Source organism: Amblyomma maculatum, chromosome 9 (assembly GCF_055883805.1).
Source record: "Amblyomma maculatum isolate TAMU_Amacu chromosome 9, ASM5588380v1, whole genome shotgun sequence".
NCBI classification, from domain to species: Eukaryota; Metazoa; Arthropoda; class Arachnida; order Ixodida; family Ixodidae; genus Amblyomma; species Amblyomma maculatum.
In genome coordinates this window covers 32,977,749-32,994,784 of record NC_139352.1, presented here as the reverse complement: position 1 = coordinate 32,994,784, position 17,036 = coordinate 32,977,749, and the positions used below count along the sequence as shown (strand labels likewise).

The window sequence follows — 17,036 nt, the reverse complement described above, 5'->3', positions numbered from 1 at the left end:
GTCTGTGTGCTGTGCGATGCCAGCGCACGTTAAAGATTCCCAGGTGGTCGAAATTACTCCGTAGCCCTCCACTACGGCTCCCCTCTCTCTATCCACCTTCGTTCCCACCTTCATGCCTTCCCTTACGGCGCGGTTCCGGTATCCACAGAGCAAGTGTGACAGATACTGCGCCTTTCCCTTCCTGTGAACCAACCAACCAAAGAGCTACGCTCTAAAAATTGAGAAATGGCTTATCTCTGCTATGCCGGGATATACGTAGCCAAAAGCAGTGACTACCTCGGGATCAGAAGTTTTCTCCAGTTTTCTGCGCCGTAGCATCTCCCTTATCTATTGTAGGCCGTCATTGCACCCGCCACCGCTTAGATGGTGGAAGACGGCTGTTGCGGCGCGCGTCTTTCTATCCCTCTTTTTCCTTCTCTATTTTCTCATCTGTCCGCACGAGGCAGCGGAGGTGGTGGCGTCTGTGTGCTGTGCGATGCCAGCGCACGTTAAAGATTCCCAGGCGGTCGAAATTACTCCGTAGCCCTCCACTACGGCTCCCCTCTCTCTATCCACCTTCGTTCCCACCTTCATGCCTTCCCTTACGGCGCGGTTCCGGTATCCACAGAGCAAGTGTGACAGATACTGCGCCTTTCCCTTCCTGTGAACCAACCAACCAAAGAGCTACGCTCTAAAAATTGAGAAATTGCTTATCTCTGCTATGCCGGGATATACGTAGCCAAAAGCAGTGACTACCTCGGGATCAGAAGTTTTCTCCAGTTTTCTGCGCCGTAGCATCTCCCTTATCTATTGTAGGCCGTCATTGCACCCGCCACCGCTTAGATGGTGGAAGACGGCTGTTGCGGCGCGCGTCTTTCTATCCCTCTTTTTCCTTCTCTATTTTCTCATCTGTCCGCACGAGGCAGCGGAGGTGGTGGCGTCTGTGTGCTGTGCGATGCCAGCGCACGTTAAAGATTCCCAGGTGGTCGAAATTGCTCCGTAGCCCTCCATTACGGCTCCCTCTTTCCATTTTCACTCCCACCTTCCTGCCTTCCCTTACGGCACGGTTGAGGTGTCCACAGAAAACAAGTGAGACAGTTACCGCGCCTTTCCTTTCCTATAAATCAATCAGTTATTTTATACTCATGTTTGGAAAACAATTGCTTACATTGGAAGAGCACCGTCATGAAAAACTGCCAAGAAACAGTAGGCTGGCGCAATGTGCACCCTTCTTCACTGCTGAATGTTATGTCGTCTCTGTCGCTGTATAAAATATAGTACGAGTACAGTATAAGTTAATATAGAGGATCTAGTAAACGAGAACAGTATAACACTTTCATTCACGTGATGTGTTCACAGCTCGTCATTCTAGAAAAACAGTCACCGCAACTTCGGGACATCATGACACACAATTCTTGTGGGTCCCGAACTATTTGAGAAATGAAGACAATGGTGGTGAGCATGCGTGCTCTGCTCAACCTCTTGGCAAGCAAACCAGGAAAGCAAACGTGCCCTTCAAAAATTGCATGAAACTAGTTTGTTGCAAAGTAAAAGAAAATTTTCCTCAGACAGGAAAACTACTCTTGGTAAATTTTGTGTTAGGACAATGAGTGATGCACGCAGGAGTAACATTTCGAGGGAGTCGCTTTCAACCGCCTTTCTATAAACTCTTACAAATCTCGTTTAGTAATATACTGAAGCAACAAGGCAAACCTCCATATAATGCATGCGCAGACGAGCTCACTGTTGATCACTTGTTAATCCTGGATAGAAAACTTGCATGCATTTTTTTCTGCGCTGATTTAGGAAAACTGCAATAGCCGAAACGAAATAGGTTCAATAGGGATCCGTGTGCTGTCCGATGTCAGTGCACGGTAAGGGTCCCCAGGTGGTCGAAATTGCTCCAGAACCCTCCACTACTGCACCCCTTTCTATTTACGCTTTCACTCCCACCTTCCCCCTTCCCTTGTGATGCGGTTAAGGTGTCCACTGAACTAGTGTCGCAGATACGGCGCTTTTTATTTCCTGTGAACGACTTCTTATAGGTATTATTACTATTTGTGCTCTATTTCTAGGTATTTGAGATGTAAGTGATTGGTTTGGTTTGGTTTTGGGGTTTAACGTCCCAAAGCGACTAAGGCTATGGAGACGCCGTAGGGGAGGACTCCGGAAATTTCGACCACCTGGGGTTGTTTAACGTGCACTGACATCGCACAGCACACTGGCGCCTAGCTTTTCGCCGCCAACGAAAAGCGGCCGCCGAGGCCGGGATTCGAACCCGCGTCCTTGGGCACAGTAGTTGAGCGCCCTAACCACTGCGCCACCCCGGCGGGGAAATGTACATGACACAAAGAAAAATATATTTAGGTGTAATCTACCGAATATAACCAACATAACTTTTAACCTCATATCTAGCCCACGTGCCATTAAACACAACACCGCGCTCACACATATTCAGGCTCGATATTATACAGGAAATAAATGTTACTAATGCACTAGAATAATTAAAGTGAAAATAGCAAGTGTAGAGGAGAAGTTTCAGTGCGCGTGCCAACGTTTCGACAAGAAGACTTGCCTTCAGCTGGACGAAACGCCTGTTATTGATGCCGGTGTTTTTTTTTTAAGTAGCGCTTTTAAGCCAGAAAAATGATCCGGCGAGGAGGAGGAGTATATGAAGTGGAAATATTGCTGGGATTGAAAAGGTTTCTCAGCCGGGGAAACAGCGACAGGAGATGTGGAGAGCGTGGGGATAGAGAGATAGTGAACTTAACCTTTGAAGGATTTTTGTTTGACTGCAGAAGGAGTGAAAAAAAATGGTGGTAGCTTAGATTGGTTAAGCCTGGATATCAGAAGCGAAAAGCGAAAAGTTACACTTCGGTATAGACATAAACACAGCCGGTGAGAGCACGCGGCATCGGCTAAAGGTCAACCGGCGGAGTCGCGGCGGCGGTTGCGGCGGCTCCGACCACCTGCGCCTCTTCTGTGACGTCACGTGGTTTGCGCATGCGCAGCTATGACTTTTATTGCGAAAGCAATACTACGCCAGGTCTAACCGCTCGTCACTGTGTGCCGTGTCCGTGTCCATGACCGTGGTCCCCTACCAGGAGCTGCCAGCTTGGGTCTCTCGTTTCACATATGGGACGATTATGTCAGACTCAGCCTGCCAGGACCCTTGCATTCACGTTACCCCTATAGGCCCCTAAGGCACGTTCATACGGCTTGGTTAAAGCGGGACTTTATATGTGTTTCTAACGACAGAGCACACGCGAGACTCCGAGTTTACTAGCCTAAGGAAGCTTTTGGCTTCAAAAGCATCGAGTATGAGAGATTAGACCGGTGTTATAACATTTTCTTTATCCCTCAAATATTCAACTTGGCCCGCATTCTCTTCTGTGCATATAGATATACACGCATTAGATGGGCGTCGAGTTGACCTTGAAAGACTAAATACTAAAGGAAGAAAAATAATTTATTAAACAACGAAAACTCAGCTATTATCGAAAAGAGAGCGCTTTAGTTATCCATTTTAGAGGGGTTTTTACACTGGCTGCTTCAGTTTCTTTTACCGTATCTATTCGTGTTCTAAAGTAAGCGCGATGCAGTTTCAAGCGTAGTTCACCGCTGGAGAAAAATGCTCTTGGGACACTTAAAAACCCTTAACAACGATAAGTCGAAAGCTTTTGAGGCTGATTCTACTGTAGTGTTTATTTGCCAGAACCTTGCCGATCACAGGGCTCCTCCCGCGCCGGATTCGAGGTGAGCAGCTCTACTCGGTGGCGATGGCGCGCACTCGTTTCGGCTCTCGGTTCTCATAGTTGGTGGCAGATGGCGTGCGCAATGCCCCTCCTGGAGACCGGACCGAAGGCATCGTCGTAGTGCCCCTACGTTGCCATGCAGATGGCAGGAACGCTAGACAACGACTAAGATACGCTTCCCACTTCCCCCTTCTGACGTAGTTGGTTAAAGAGACACTGAATAGAAACGTGAAGTGGGCTTGCATTGATAGAATGCGAATTCCTCTTCACAAAGACACCACCCTTCTAAAAACAAAGTTATAGTAAAGTAGAAAACAGCAGGAATAGAGATACAGGAATCGCCGCCACAACCAAAACGGCCGAAGCTCGCAACTGTGAGCCACGTGGCGCGCGATGAGTCCCGGAGGCTGACAAATTTTAATTACGCTGCATATTTGAATCGAGTAACATGTTTTTATCACACCGAGATGACGACGAAAAGGCAGCCTAAATGCGACAAGGCAAGGAGAAACATACTTGTCGGCGCCGCAGGCTGCCTTGTTTTTAGTTTCGGTGATGTTCCGATGCAGGTGTGTTCGCATAGCTTTGTTTTCGACGTGCAGCTGAAACGGCTAGTTGCTCTTCGGGAGATCGTGTTTCGCCACGCACCTGCGACGTATTTTCGTTGACTTTTACACAGTCTACCTTACGCTATTCGCCGCGAGATCGACCTAGAGGTGGCGCCACCGTCACTCCGGTAGTGTGGATCGGCAGCCGGCGGCGCTCGCAGAAACGCACGCTGCGTAGGTCTGCTTCCGAGTTTACGCGGGTTTGTTGGCAATGAAAACGTATCTTCTGCAGTATTTCTGCAATATTGCAGAAAAAAATCCAAGGATTTCGCCAATGCAGCAGAAGAAGAGCGGATTTTAGGAAAACAAAGCACGCAACCCCCAGACTACTAGATTTACTTTGCACGTTTCTTGCGCTGTACCGCGCTCACGCGTCTAATGCTTGGGCCTGCTTAATGACAGCTTTGTTTTTCTTATCGACTTTTAAACAGTTTGCGCATGTCTCATGCGAGCGAGACCGGCGAATTTAGTGTCAAGCCCACGCAGATACCTGCAGTAGTTTAGATTGGATTGAGAAAGTCTGGTTCATTGTATCGTATTTGACTCGAGGATTAAGCAGGTTAAATGTAGCACTGGCAGCGCCCTGCTTGGCGAGTTGCTTTACACTGAGTGCACATCAGCTCTGGCCCCAGACAACCACGCACAAGTATTTCCCAAAAATGAGATCACGCCGACACTATACAGGAAACCTCGCCGCACAGGAAAGCTGATTGTTCACGTGTACAGCGCTGAGTGGAATGAATGTGCCGAGATGCTTTTTGCGGCTACTGTCATAAAATGTGATAGTGCATTTCTGCATGCGCCACTAACTTTAAATGATTTTCTGAAACCGAGGAAAGTATAAGAGATTTCTGATGTGTGTGATGTTAATATATAATGGTAAATTAGTAGTGTAGTTATTTTGTTTTGCAATGCCAATAAATTTCACCGTGTGAGAGAACTTTTACACACTTGACAGAATTTACAATAATCAGCGATGAATTTTCAGTAACGTTAAAGTGCAAGCTACGAATTACTCGCTGCGAAGACATCGTTATAAACTGCGCATGGGCACTGTCATGTTCTGGGAAGCAATTTTACAGGCTGAAAATTTCTTTATCACTAATTATTTAGCAGTGACTAAATCTTATGCGAAGTAAAATATCAGGGTTGCTTCCAAAACAGATGCCGGATATAAAACTATTTCGAAAGAAATGGAGGTCATCTTATCATGCGACTATAAAGATGTATTTATTCCCGAACTAAACACTGATATTTAAGCCCGCATGAAGCTGTTTTACTCCCCTTGTCAGAAACGAAGAGTTTGCTCAGAAGCTAGCACTTGGACGAAAAGGGATTATAATGATTATAATACGCTACCAGTAAAGTACATCAATCTAGGTGTATTATGTAATATTTAGGGTAACAATTAGGCGCAGGGAATGTGTTTCCCAAACATTCAAGCATTTCTCTAAAGCAAAATTTGCTCTCTAAAACTTTTACGGATGCACAGAAGCCTTCAACAGCAATAAAAAAGAAAAGAAATGCATATTGGCTCGGGTTTAACGCATGAAAGCGGCATCGGCTATGACGGATGATTGCAGAGGTTGGTTTTGGTGTTATTTTTTTTCGTTATTAACACTACATTTACCACGTGGGATTGTTTATTGTGCAGTCAAATCCCACAGCAGAGGAGCGCCTTTCGAAACGGTTGTGATTGAATCCCCCGTTTTCGAAATCAGCAGCCGAGCGCCCTTACCATTGAGACACCGCGACAGGGGTTTAAAAGCAAAAAAAAATTAAAAAAAGAAGTACTCACACAACTCTATCGTGAACACAGAAGGCATAGCAGGCATAGAGTGGCCGGTTTCTGCTATATGAAGCAGTCTGCGGTGGCATATGTTTCAGTAGCTGCGGTATTCCAAACAGAAATGGAAATATTCGATTTCTGAGCGTTTGCATTACCTTTTATTGACGGCAGCGACCTGATTTGCTTTGACACGGCGGTAACGACAGTACCACTTCGTTTGAGACATTGCATGTCAAAGGATCTCGAGCGCCGAAGACCGCGATGGATGATGTCCTTATCCAAGCATGACATGCTCGATACGGACAAGTATATTTTTTTTAATGAAGCGTGGGGTTATAGACTGTTCATATTTATTTTGCAAGAGGCATATAGGTAAGCAAAATCTCACAGGAACCGCGGAACAAACAAAAGCACTCCTGTACATGCCGGATGCGCGCGTGTAAATCACTGCGGGCTGGCACGCGACGCGAAAACGCATCCACACTGACTAGTTTTCGCCGCTGAGCCGCAAGGTGGCGACTCTGCTCGATCTCGAGGCCAATACCGCTGCGTGCTGCTTTGTGCCTCCGTGCGCGTCACTCACTGTGTTGACGACGGCACCACGCCAAGACCGGCGGTAGCTTTCATGCTTTCACTTCGGCTGCTGCTGGACCCCACCACTCACCGCGGGCCAGCAATCACAGAATCTTTATTACGTCATAGACGGCGACATTTTACCCAACTACGTAGTTGGGTTGAACTGTTTGAATTGAACTGGCGGGGAAAAACTGCTCAACTTCTTGTCGCAATATCCCATCAATAAATGCATCTTTTGCGGCCGGTCAAGTGACAGCAATGTCAAAATATCCTACTATCTGGTCCTGCTAGCATAAAAATTGTGGTCCGTGTCCCTATAAAGCACTGCTATGGTTATCGGAGGGGCAGGAGTTCAATTCCCGGTGGATGGGATTTTGTAGCGAAAGCTACACTGCGCTAGGTGTTCAAGCCGTCGGCGTGGCACCAGGGCACCATGTGCCGCACGCCGTATGCTCCTTGGCGCGTGACGCCGTTGCCTAGCAACTGTCACGTAGTATAGACCGAGGGCTAGGCCAGGAGTGAGGGCCCTTTTTCGGTGGAAAACAAAAGTTTGCATTCATTCGTGCAATCGGTGTGGCACTGCAGCCGTATGCCGTATGCTCCCCGGCGCGTCGCGCCGTTGCCTAGCAACACTCATCGGTGTGGCACTGCAGCCGTATGCCGTATGCTCCCCGGCGCGTCGCGCCGTTGCCTAGCAACACTCACGTAGTATAGACTGAGAGCTGGGTCAGGAGCTCGTGCCTTCGGCGTGGGACGGCTGCCATATGCTCCAGAGCGCGTCGCGCCGTTCGAAAATCACGTGATGTAAGTAGGTATATAATGTACGGGTAAACAGCAACGACGCTGGTAGTAGGGGGGTGGAGCAGGAGGCTGGCAGAGCAACCAAGTTACACCGCTGAAATGAAGCCTTACGAAAACGGCGGTCTGAGGAGACAGAACAGAGTGTCGAGCGATTGAAAAAGCGGCGGCGGCAATGCGCGTCTGTGTGCTCCACTATAAGCTGAACCTTGGCGCAGCCAGGGGGCCGTAGCTTTCGCTACACCATTAGGCTTAACCGTAGTTGAACCACAGCTATTTTTTTTTTTCACAGAACTCGTCCGATATCCCGCGGAATATCGCGGACATATCTCGCGAACGCATAAATCTTGCTAACACTGATGAGCCTCTTTCGCCCTAACGAGTCTCTTCCTTTATCTTTCACAATCCAGGAGAGATGACGCGACTTCTGAAGATGACGAAGCCTACCGTGGTGTACAGCGATATGCAGAACGTCGAAAAAGTCAAGGAGGTTTGCAAGGACATTCCGTCTGTAAAGGTAAGCCAGCTGAGGACACCTGCGGCCTATAACAACCGCTGCCATTGTGATTCATGGCTGTACAAAAGTGAGCTCCGAGAGCTACAGGGAACTGAGGATAGAAAACGCAACGTTATTAAGAAGTGGTCTTTACAAAGGCACATTAAAAAACGCTTTTATGTACGTGGGGCTCCACAAACCTCTTAGTCTTTTAAACTGCGCGCGCTCTTTTCCCTCTTCTTCAGAGTTGGAGAGCACGCTGCGGCAATATATGAGAAGTCTGGCACTAACCTTCCAGTGCACTGCAAAGACTGCTTTATTTGCAGAGATAAAAAATGCCCAGCAGCTGACTTTCACAATGTGAAGGTTTTGAAAGGGATTAAGGACAGTTTAGCAAAGAACATTTTCGAAGCATGTGCAATCAGGAACTCGGGAGACCAATGTGTTAGTACGCCTTCAGCGTCATTGTTGAAAAGAAATTAATTTTTTCCGCTTACTGGCAAGACGTCAAAGATAAGGAAGAAGTTGGCTGCAGACGTGAAGTGAAGGGAGAAGATGTGCGGGTTCTTGTCAATATAGTTGTCAGTACAGCGTCGTCCTTGTGTTTGTGTGTGCTTCTTTTGTTTTGTTTTGTTACCTGTTCTGCTGCCTTCCAAGATGTGTGACAAACTAGCTCAATGGTGGTGCCGAAGGCCCCGTCAGGTGACTTGTACGTCACCTTTAGCCTCGGTCCCACGGCAAAAAATTGTATTTTTGCTACAAAGTGCAATAAATCAATAAATCAATAAATCAATAATGGTCAACTCTATTATTGTTATTTTCCCTCTGTTGCAAATATAATTACAAATATTCGAATAATCACATTTGATTTGGTTGTGCATCACTAAATGTATACATTTCCGGGTTATGAACTACTATTCACTCATCTCTAAATGATTATCTCATTATTGGTGAAGAAGTCCAAACACAGAAAAACAAATGAGGCGAGTTTCACAACTCTTGTCGGAGTAGTTGCCTAACCCCAGCAATGACAAAACTCGGATGTTTATTGTAAATAATATCGATAAATGAAGAACGTTTACTCACAATTTGTAACCACTATTCAGAAATCAGCTGCACGCTCCCTGCAAATTGTTAGTTTGATTTCGCTACCATGAGCTAGAACATCTGGAAAATAAATTGGTACTGTGTTAGTCTTAAATACTATCCTTCCTGAAGTTTTGTTTCGTGATAGGTATACTTTAAAAGTTTCAACTGAAAATTGCAAATATTGAGCAATACTGCTGAATATTTTGCACGAAAGCTTTTGTTAAAAATTGCCTTGCTTAGTTTCTTTTCAATGTTTTATAGCCAAGTCCCTCCCCAAACTTCTCTGCATTTGTAGTATATTCTATCACCTGGTCCGATGTGCAAGTTTACCTTCACCTACATGTTCTTTCGAGTTTATGCAATCCCTTCTTGTTCTGTGCATTGGCGGGAAGGACACGCACGTGCCAAGCAAACCGTCGATGAATATGCCCCTCAGTGTAGTCCGACAAGCAGCCAATCATGAAGCTGCTTTTGTTGTTTTCAGTGCATCGATCGCTTCTAGTTTGTTTCAAAATATTGCGAATATCTTTCCGACAGATATTCCACTCGAAAAGCACAAAAAGCAGAAATAATGTGATTTTTTTATGTTTTTTTTTTATAGTTATATGGTTTTTTTTTTTTTTTGTCACGATACAAATCGTAATCAGTGCTTATGGGAAGAAATTGCGAAGTACAAAACTCCGGAAACCCTCTTTTGTTTTTTGCGAGGTCTTTTAAGCGGAGAGGAATAGCGGTTAGCTAACAGTCAATGAGCGCTACACGTTCCCTAGGCAGAGTTATAAAAATGTTCATTGGAATGCTCAAGGAAATAATGCACAACTGTGTTCGTCCTTAAGGCGCACAAGAAGAGCAATAAAAAGGGCCGAAGTTCAGGCCCTAGTGATGCCCTTTCGTGCGGTCGGTCCTTTTTCTCTGTTATGAAAATCACGACCACCAAAAATTTTGCCGTGTCAGTGACAGACCGGCGGTTAATGTCACTCGTAACGCAGGGAGTCGGGACGTTTTAAACACTGTTTGCAGTCTCCGAAAATTTGCCGTGCTGTGACTTAGCAAAAAGCACAGATTTGTCGAATGTAGTAGAAAAAATATCAAGCAATCAAAGTTTCGCCCCAAAAGGTGCCTTCATCAAAATGAAGGGAAGACGAGAAAGGTGCATTTTATTAGGACGATTTTCATAAGAAGAAACTGTATGCCTCTTGTATACAGTGAGGGAAAGAAGCAAACAGTTTGCTTCTTTCTGTTTGATTCCTTCCTTCATGCTTTATAACGAGCACCATCATTTCCCTTTCATTTATCTGCTTGTATACAGTGAGGTATACTGGTATACCTTGTATACCTCGTGTCTGGCTCGTGTGAGTGTCCTTGCTCATGAGAGCCGTGTGCATTCCATCGACGTCACGTACCATTTACTACACACGAGACAATCTCTCTGAGACATGCGCAGACTCCATTGAGAAAAATTGTTCCTATATAATGCATCATTGCGTCCTTCGTATGGCTGTGATCAAGCCACCTTCAATCGTTCGTTAATTTTTGTATTACATCTTAACAGTCCATTTTTGTCACGTCCCCATCAGTGTGAACGCCCTGCTCCTGCGTGGCAACAGTAATATCTCGTCATGTTCCACAACTTACAGTGCACTGTATCAACTCCGACTGTTGCCGCGCTTGCTCGTTTACGTTTTCATTAACATTTTATTCAAACACCGGGCGGATTGCACCCTCAAGTTTAGCTGTATTAAGTGTGTACAAGCGGATAAGCCTTAGCCGTCTTCTCTGTAGCCGACTTCCCGGTTCTCCTGTGACAGATTACGGAGCACACGTACGGTGAGACCAAAAACGATGCTCCTCAAATGAAGAACTTAGGGGCTCTTGTGATACTGAAGATAAAAGTTAATTTCAATTCAGTTTAAGTTTATTTGCATCCATACATGTACAGATGACGGGAGAACAGACACAAAGCCAAATGAATTCGGCTTTACGGGGCCTGTACCCCCTACAGAAATGGCCCTATACAGAATAAAGTACACAATAAAGTTTCAGGGATGCGTCATTAGGATTAGAAGCCAATAGTTCAATTGTTATCCGATTAGCCAGAGACCAAACTTAATGGCCTGAAAGTCGTACTTTAGTGTTTTCACATAATCTATTGGTATGAAGAGTTTGCCAAATCTGCTTTTATTGAGTCCTGGAACCTTTTGTTCCCAGTAGTACTATCTTTGTCAAAGGTTTAGAGGTCAGGAGGTGTGTTTCTGAGCCACTACGTGCGGTTTGCAATGCACTTCCAGTGTTCCGAATCTCTCGATGGTAAGATTTTGTTCTGCCCTCTCCAGTCGGAAGGACCTCCATTAATTCTAAATCAGCGCCACTACACGGCTCAGAAGCATACCGCCTATAGGCTCGACATTTTGGCAAAGCTGTGATTTCCTATCGAGCATGAAATGCTCTTCACTTCTGTCAGAGTACTCACCCGAATGTCGCCCAAGAACTGAGATGAGACTGAAAGAAGCCATGACGCGAGCTTCGTAATGTTCTCCGTACACACGTAATAGTGCTGTGCGACTTTGGAAGGCTCAGAAATCATGAGGACGATCCGATTACAGCGGCGGCAGAAAGAAGCACTGTCTTCAGCGATCCCATCTCACCACTCGCTCCAGCGCCCATCGTTGTGAAAATTAAACAAATGAAGAGATTGCGTTTCTGTGCGCCCCAACTTCGGACTTCAAGGGCCCATGAAAAACTATTTACTAAAACTAGAAAACGCGCATGAGCAATAGGTATCCCATCAATCACTTCCGCAACGAAAAAAGAAATTTAAGCTAGCTTCGTTGGCACCGAACATATGGTAGATTGAAAATGATGCTCCTCCTCTCACCTGTTAACTTCATCCACGCCGGCACACGGGAAAAATGAAGAGGACAAGTCGCGACGGCGACCCACCACGCCCCGTCCTGCTCGCCTAACTTGGGCGCGTCCAATGAGCGGGTGCACCCAGCAAACCCCAGTGACATCATGGGGAAGTTTGCGCGCGGGGATGTGTCGCCTAAATCGGCTGTGAGTGATCGCCAGGCGCAGTTCTAAAAAATTATTTGTAAGTTCTAGTGTCCATGCAAAGCTTTCATATTTGAATCGAATACTCACAAGACCACCTCTAAGAATTTCGTGTATTAAAATATTTCCGCAGGTAAGATTTCAGGGTACCCCTAAAAAGAATACAGTGCCCGCAGTGAAAACACAATGACGGCTTCAGAAAGCATCGCAGGATGGACTCCGAATTGTTGCTGGTGTGCTAGGCTACATGGGACCTCCATCCCTGACTCGCAAGAATGTGCGTCTCTTGCTAGTTCTGCGTATCATTAAGGCAGGAGACGGAAGTGCTTCTCGGTGTAGCGTAGCGTCACCTGCACCAGACTCATTGCATGAAGGCGGCTAGTGCTACCTCACCTCGTCCTAGGTAGGGCTACACTGGTACCTCTAAGCCTTCCCCGCTTACTAGTACTGTCGAAGGCTACCAAGGGAATCATGTGTCGTTCTATACTCCGTGGCCAGGCTGCATTTTTCTCACATCGTGTACTAAGCAAGGAGCCTCACTCACGACTATGTAGTCTTGTACTTCACGAGGCACCATACGCCACGCTACAGGTCCTTCCTGGCCAGCGTTTTCATCACAACGACGGCGAAAGCTAGCCGGAGTTCGCCTTTCACTTCCGTAACCTGGATATCTGATAGTGCGCGTTTCACATTTGCCAAACTTAATTGTATTTGGCGTCTAGTTTAGGCGGGCACCGAATTCAGACGTGCTTTGACATTCACTTTACCCTGAGTTTCAGCAGGATATTTTGGATTCCTACGAACAGAGTAGCGCGCACAGGGCGCCACTGAGACAAGTTCCCACGCAGGCCGTGGTGACGACGGGTGACTGCGAAGGAACGGTGAACTTGGCAGCCCTCAAAGAGACGGGGCGACACGAGTTCGAGAGACCGGCGCCTGCCAACCCACACGATGTGCTCACGGTATTCCAGTCGAGTGGATCCACAGGGCTGCCCAAGCCTGGACTCATCACTCACCGCAACTTCATCGCAGAGCTGGTCACCTTCAGGTGAGTAGCAACATTTATATTATCGAGAATGCTACATACATATTTAATTATCGCAAGGCCAACAGTGCCGATCACTTTAGTACTGACCAACTCTCTGTTTTTTGCACTAACCATACTTGACATTTCTCACTGAAACGAACTTTTTGGGGCGTTGGTTTTAATCTTTAGCAGCGCTGGCATTCCTGTAGTAACCCTTGTGGGTAATCATGTCAGAGACATATGACACAGAAATAGTTCAAACGCAAAGTTGGAGAATACTTCAGAATTTAAGAGCTTCTGGGAGCTGGTTTAGGAAATTTGGAGAATCCGACAAATATTTTAAATCACAAATTCTCATAAATTTAAGAGATTATGCTCAGTGGTTACTGTGCGGGCTTTTAAGCCTAATATTGAATCACTTTAAGCAGCTGTGATAAGAAGTGGCTTCAAGACCCATGTGCGAATGTACACCTACAAAAGCGCGAAATATGGCCTGCATTGTTGCTTCTCCCCGCAACGGGGTGTCAAATCATTCTTCGCTTTTTAATTGATCAGGACCATCTTGCGGCGCGTAACAAAAGGGTTCGTTGTCTTTTTATTTCGATTTTATATTCGATAGTCATCTATTATGATGACAAACACGGACTCATCAGACAAATCAGACTTCAATATTCAGAGCAAACCGCCACCGATATAGAGACTATGTCAGAGCGGTCTAGTCGATCCAGTTTCCTCAAAGCAAGCATCAAAGCTTTCTCTCTCTCAAAGATACGTATCTCAGTGTAGAAAAAAAAGCAAGATTGAGGGTATATGCTAGTTACTTGACAATTTTGCACCAAAACGCGAAATCGTGAGTGTTACTGTTGTAGGATAGACAAACGAAACGGCGCAATGTAAAGGACGAAGGGCCATTCTCTGGGACATATGGTTTAGGAAAACCACCTAGTATCGGCAAAGAGAGTCAGAATGATGGGAGCTGTCTAGTCCGCGAAAAAGATCAGTGGAGTAGAATAGCGTTCTTAGAGCCCGGCTTCATTGGCCTGCCGCCGGATTGGCCACGATCGCCCCTCCACTGCAGCTACAAGAACGAGGGCCTGAGGAAAGGTGACGTGGGCCTCGTCTACCTGCCGCTGATGCACTCGGGCCCCATCTGGATTTTCTTCACCATGCTCACGTGTCATCTTCAGGTGGTCATGCTGGCCGCTACAGACCTTGCCTCGCTTTTGGCGCCAATCATCAAGTACAGGGTGAGCAGCACTCTTAGACGCCTCGGGCAACAAGCGTGGGGGAGGAGGGCTTGCAGAAAGCAAAACCTCCACAGTAGAGCCGTGTGAGGCTAAATTCAGCGGTATCCATTTCAGCTGGTGAATGCGATATATTATAATGCTGCGGTAGATGAACAAAAAATCTGGCAGTGACATCAAATTCCTTCATTCGCCGAGAGACCGATAACGTGACATCGTCACATGACATGGCGGAGCACTTGCTGGTCGGCCGGGTGTGCTACCTCACAAGACCACGTGGCACTGCCGAGTTTGCAGGTGCGTTGCTGTTCAGTAGATGCATTGAATTTCGGTGACAGTAAGTTGGATCCATAACCTACAAGTGCCCTCGCATTTCATTTTAGATGACTTCAGCGGCCCCGTAAGTTTCATCGCTATTATTGCCTTGTTTTGGGGAGTACCAGTGGTAGCGCTGTGCTATCCATCGCAATGTCATTAATTTTGTGCATTTAGTGCAGCTCCATGCTATGCCATAGTGCATCGCAGTGACGTCATGCTTTCCGCCACAGCATGCTGACCGGTCACCGTCATGCGATGTCACTTTGACGTCCCCGAGCCACTAAGCGTTCTTTAGTAGTTTTCACTATAAACCTGACCTAGCACTTTCATCCCCACATTCCTCCCTTCCTTGTGTGGCTTAGGTGTCGACAGGAGGCTAGTTATAATTATATATAAGTCGGCACAAGGCTCCTTGGTTAAATCTTAGTCCTTTGTTTTTATCCATTTCCATGAGAATAGCTCAGCCCACAAGTCCCAATTTTCGCAACACTATTCCTCATTTATTCTTACGTTATTTCATTTAGTGATTGATTATAGTTAAATTTTTGCAGCTAGCCTTTTGTTATAGTCTTCCCAGTTTGTATAATTTCAGGAGCGAAATCACCGTAGGTGTCATACCTCGCTCATCAAATCTTGACCACCTGGCGCGATTTTCGGATAATCGAGCGTCTTTAGCGCGCGCTGCACCGTCCACTTTGAATGCCACTCCTTGGTTCACGTTTCAGTTGGTCTTCACAATCCCCTGTGTTCCTGAGAAGTGAACAGAGCCAATAAATACAGAGAGGGTAGCGTGGCACATGCACCACTGAGTGTTGTGTGCTGACGGACACTGCGCTTGCGCCTGAGAAGACGATCGCGTTTTTGAAGCTCTCAAAACGACCACGGCTGCTACAGATGGCCAGCTACAAATTTTTAACGCGATCCAGCTTCGTCCATAAATCTAAGAGGCTGACCAGTAGAAATCAGTTAACTAACTTGCATGCTAACATGTTCATCTGTTTATTAACGTCTGCCAGCACTCGTGCTACTAAGTCACAGCAGCCATATTTATGAATCGAAAAGATATTTCAGGGTCAGTTGAGAGTTTCCGTGAGAAAAACGTATAGACCCTATTCACTATCAGGTTTGTTTTTTTTTTTTTTTTTTTTGGCGGCAGTAGTGACAACTCTGTACTGCGGAGACGCCATAACATTGGGCGGTTCGAAACTAAAAGCAGATGAAAGAATATTTCCGACGCGTCGGCGCCGGTCTACCGGCCTCCTCCCTGCCGCGCGTCGCTCATTTGTCGAACGCTTGAGACGTCGTTTCCAACGCCGTCCAACCAAAGCTAGGATTTCACCGACGCCGTGCCATAATTCGCCGTAGGCTCCCTCTCTCTCTCTTTTTCTTTCTCCCTCTCTGACGGTGCATTGTGCGTGCCATAGTTGAAGTTGAAGTCCCGTCACGTGAATAAGCTCTATAGGCTCACGAGCTTTGAAATGCCGTGCCTTGCCACCAGCACGGAGTTTCGCTTTACCATATCCTTTTTATTTGTCGTTTATTGTAGAATGGCCGCAGATATATGTTTATTGGTCATATATTTAGGGGAAACCCCCAAAGTGGAGTATAGTTTTAATAAGGAAGTAATTACTCAGTGTCATCCACCCAGGCGCAGCCAAACGGCTACAAAAGAAAGCTATACAGCTTTCTCAGAAACTTCGTAGTTGAAGAAACATTCGCCCTGATCCGGGGATCGAACCCGGCACCACCGCCTTTCCGGGGCAGTCGCTCTACCGACTGAGCTAACCAAGACGGCTAGCAGATCAGATGGTAGGGCGAGTCGAATTGATCTATAACTCGAAGTGGGAATAGTGTAGCCGTTTGTAGCCGTTTGGCTGCGCTTGGGAGGATGACAATGAGTAATTACTCCCTTGTTATATATGTTTATTGTGCGAAAACTGCTGCATCGGGGTGCCTTCTTGGGGCTCGCCTCACGTGTGCATATCATCGAAAATGACGATATTTGGAACGTGTTTTCCAGGTGAACACTCTAGTCCTGTACCCGACGCACGGGCAGCACCTCGTTCAGCGGGGCCTGCCACCATCCCTGGACGTGAACTGTGTGCACAGCATCTTCATTGCGGGCAGTTCGATACCACCGATGGTATTGAGGGAACTGGCCAAGGTGTTTCCCAAGTGCATGATCATCCACGGTAAGCTTTCGCGCTTTGAACGTGGAGCTCGAATGCTGTCTGCCAGTTCTTTCACAAAACCTTGGCTCAGGCTTAACCCTGCTAAATCCGGTTTTTAAAAGCGAAAGCATCGTT

General features: G+C 46.5%; 1 protein-coding gene across 1 annotated transcript in view; it reads left to right on the top strand.

Moving 5' to 3' along the window:
• The window catches only part of LOC146178794 (luciferin 4-monooxygenase-like), a 65,661-nt gene that overhangs the window by 38,460 nt on the left and 10,165 nt on the right, over positions 1–17,036 (top strand). Inside the window, exons 4-7 of the mRNA XM_084578554.1 lie at positions 7,916–8,022; positions 12,990–13,189; positions 14,247–14,415; positions 16,751–16,922. Of these exons, the coding sequence (XP_084434680.1) occupies positions 7,916–8,022; positions 12,990–13,189; positions 14,247–14,415; positions 16,751–16,922 (648 nt within the window). The remainder of the gene's footprint in view (positions 1–7,915; positions 8,023–12,989; positions 13,190–14,246; positions 14,416–16,750; positions 16,923–17,036) is intronic.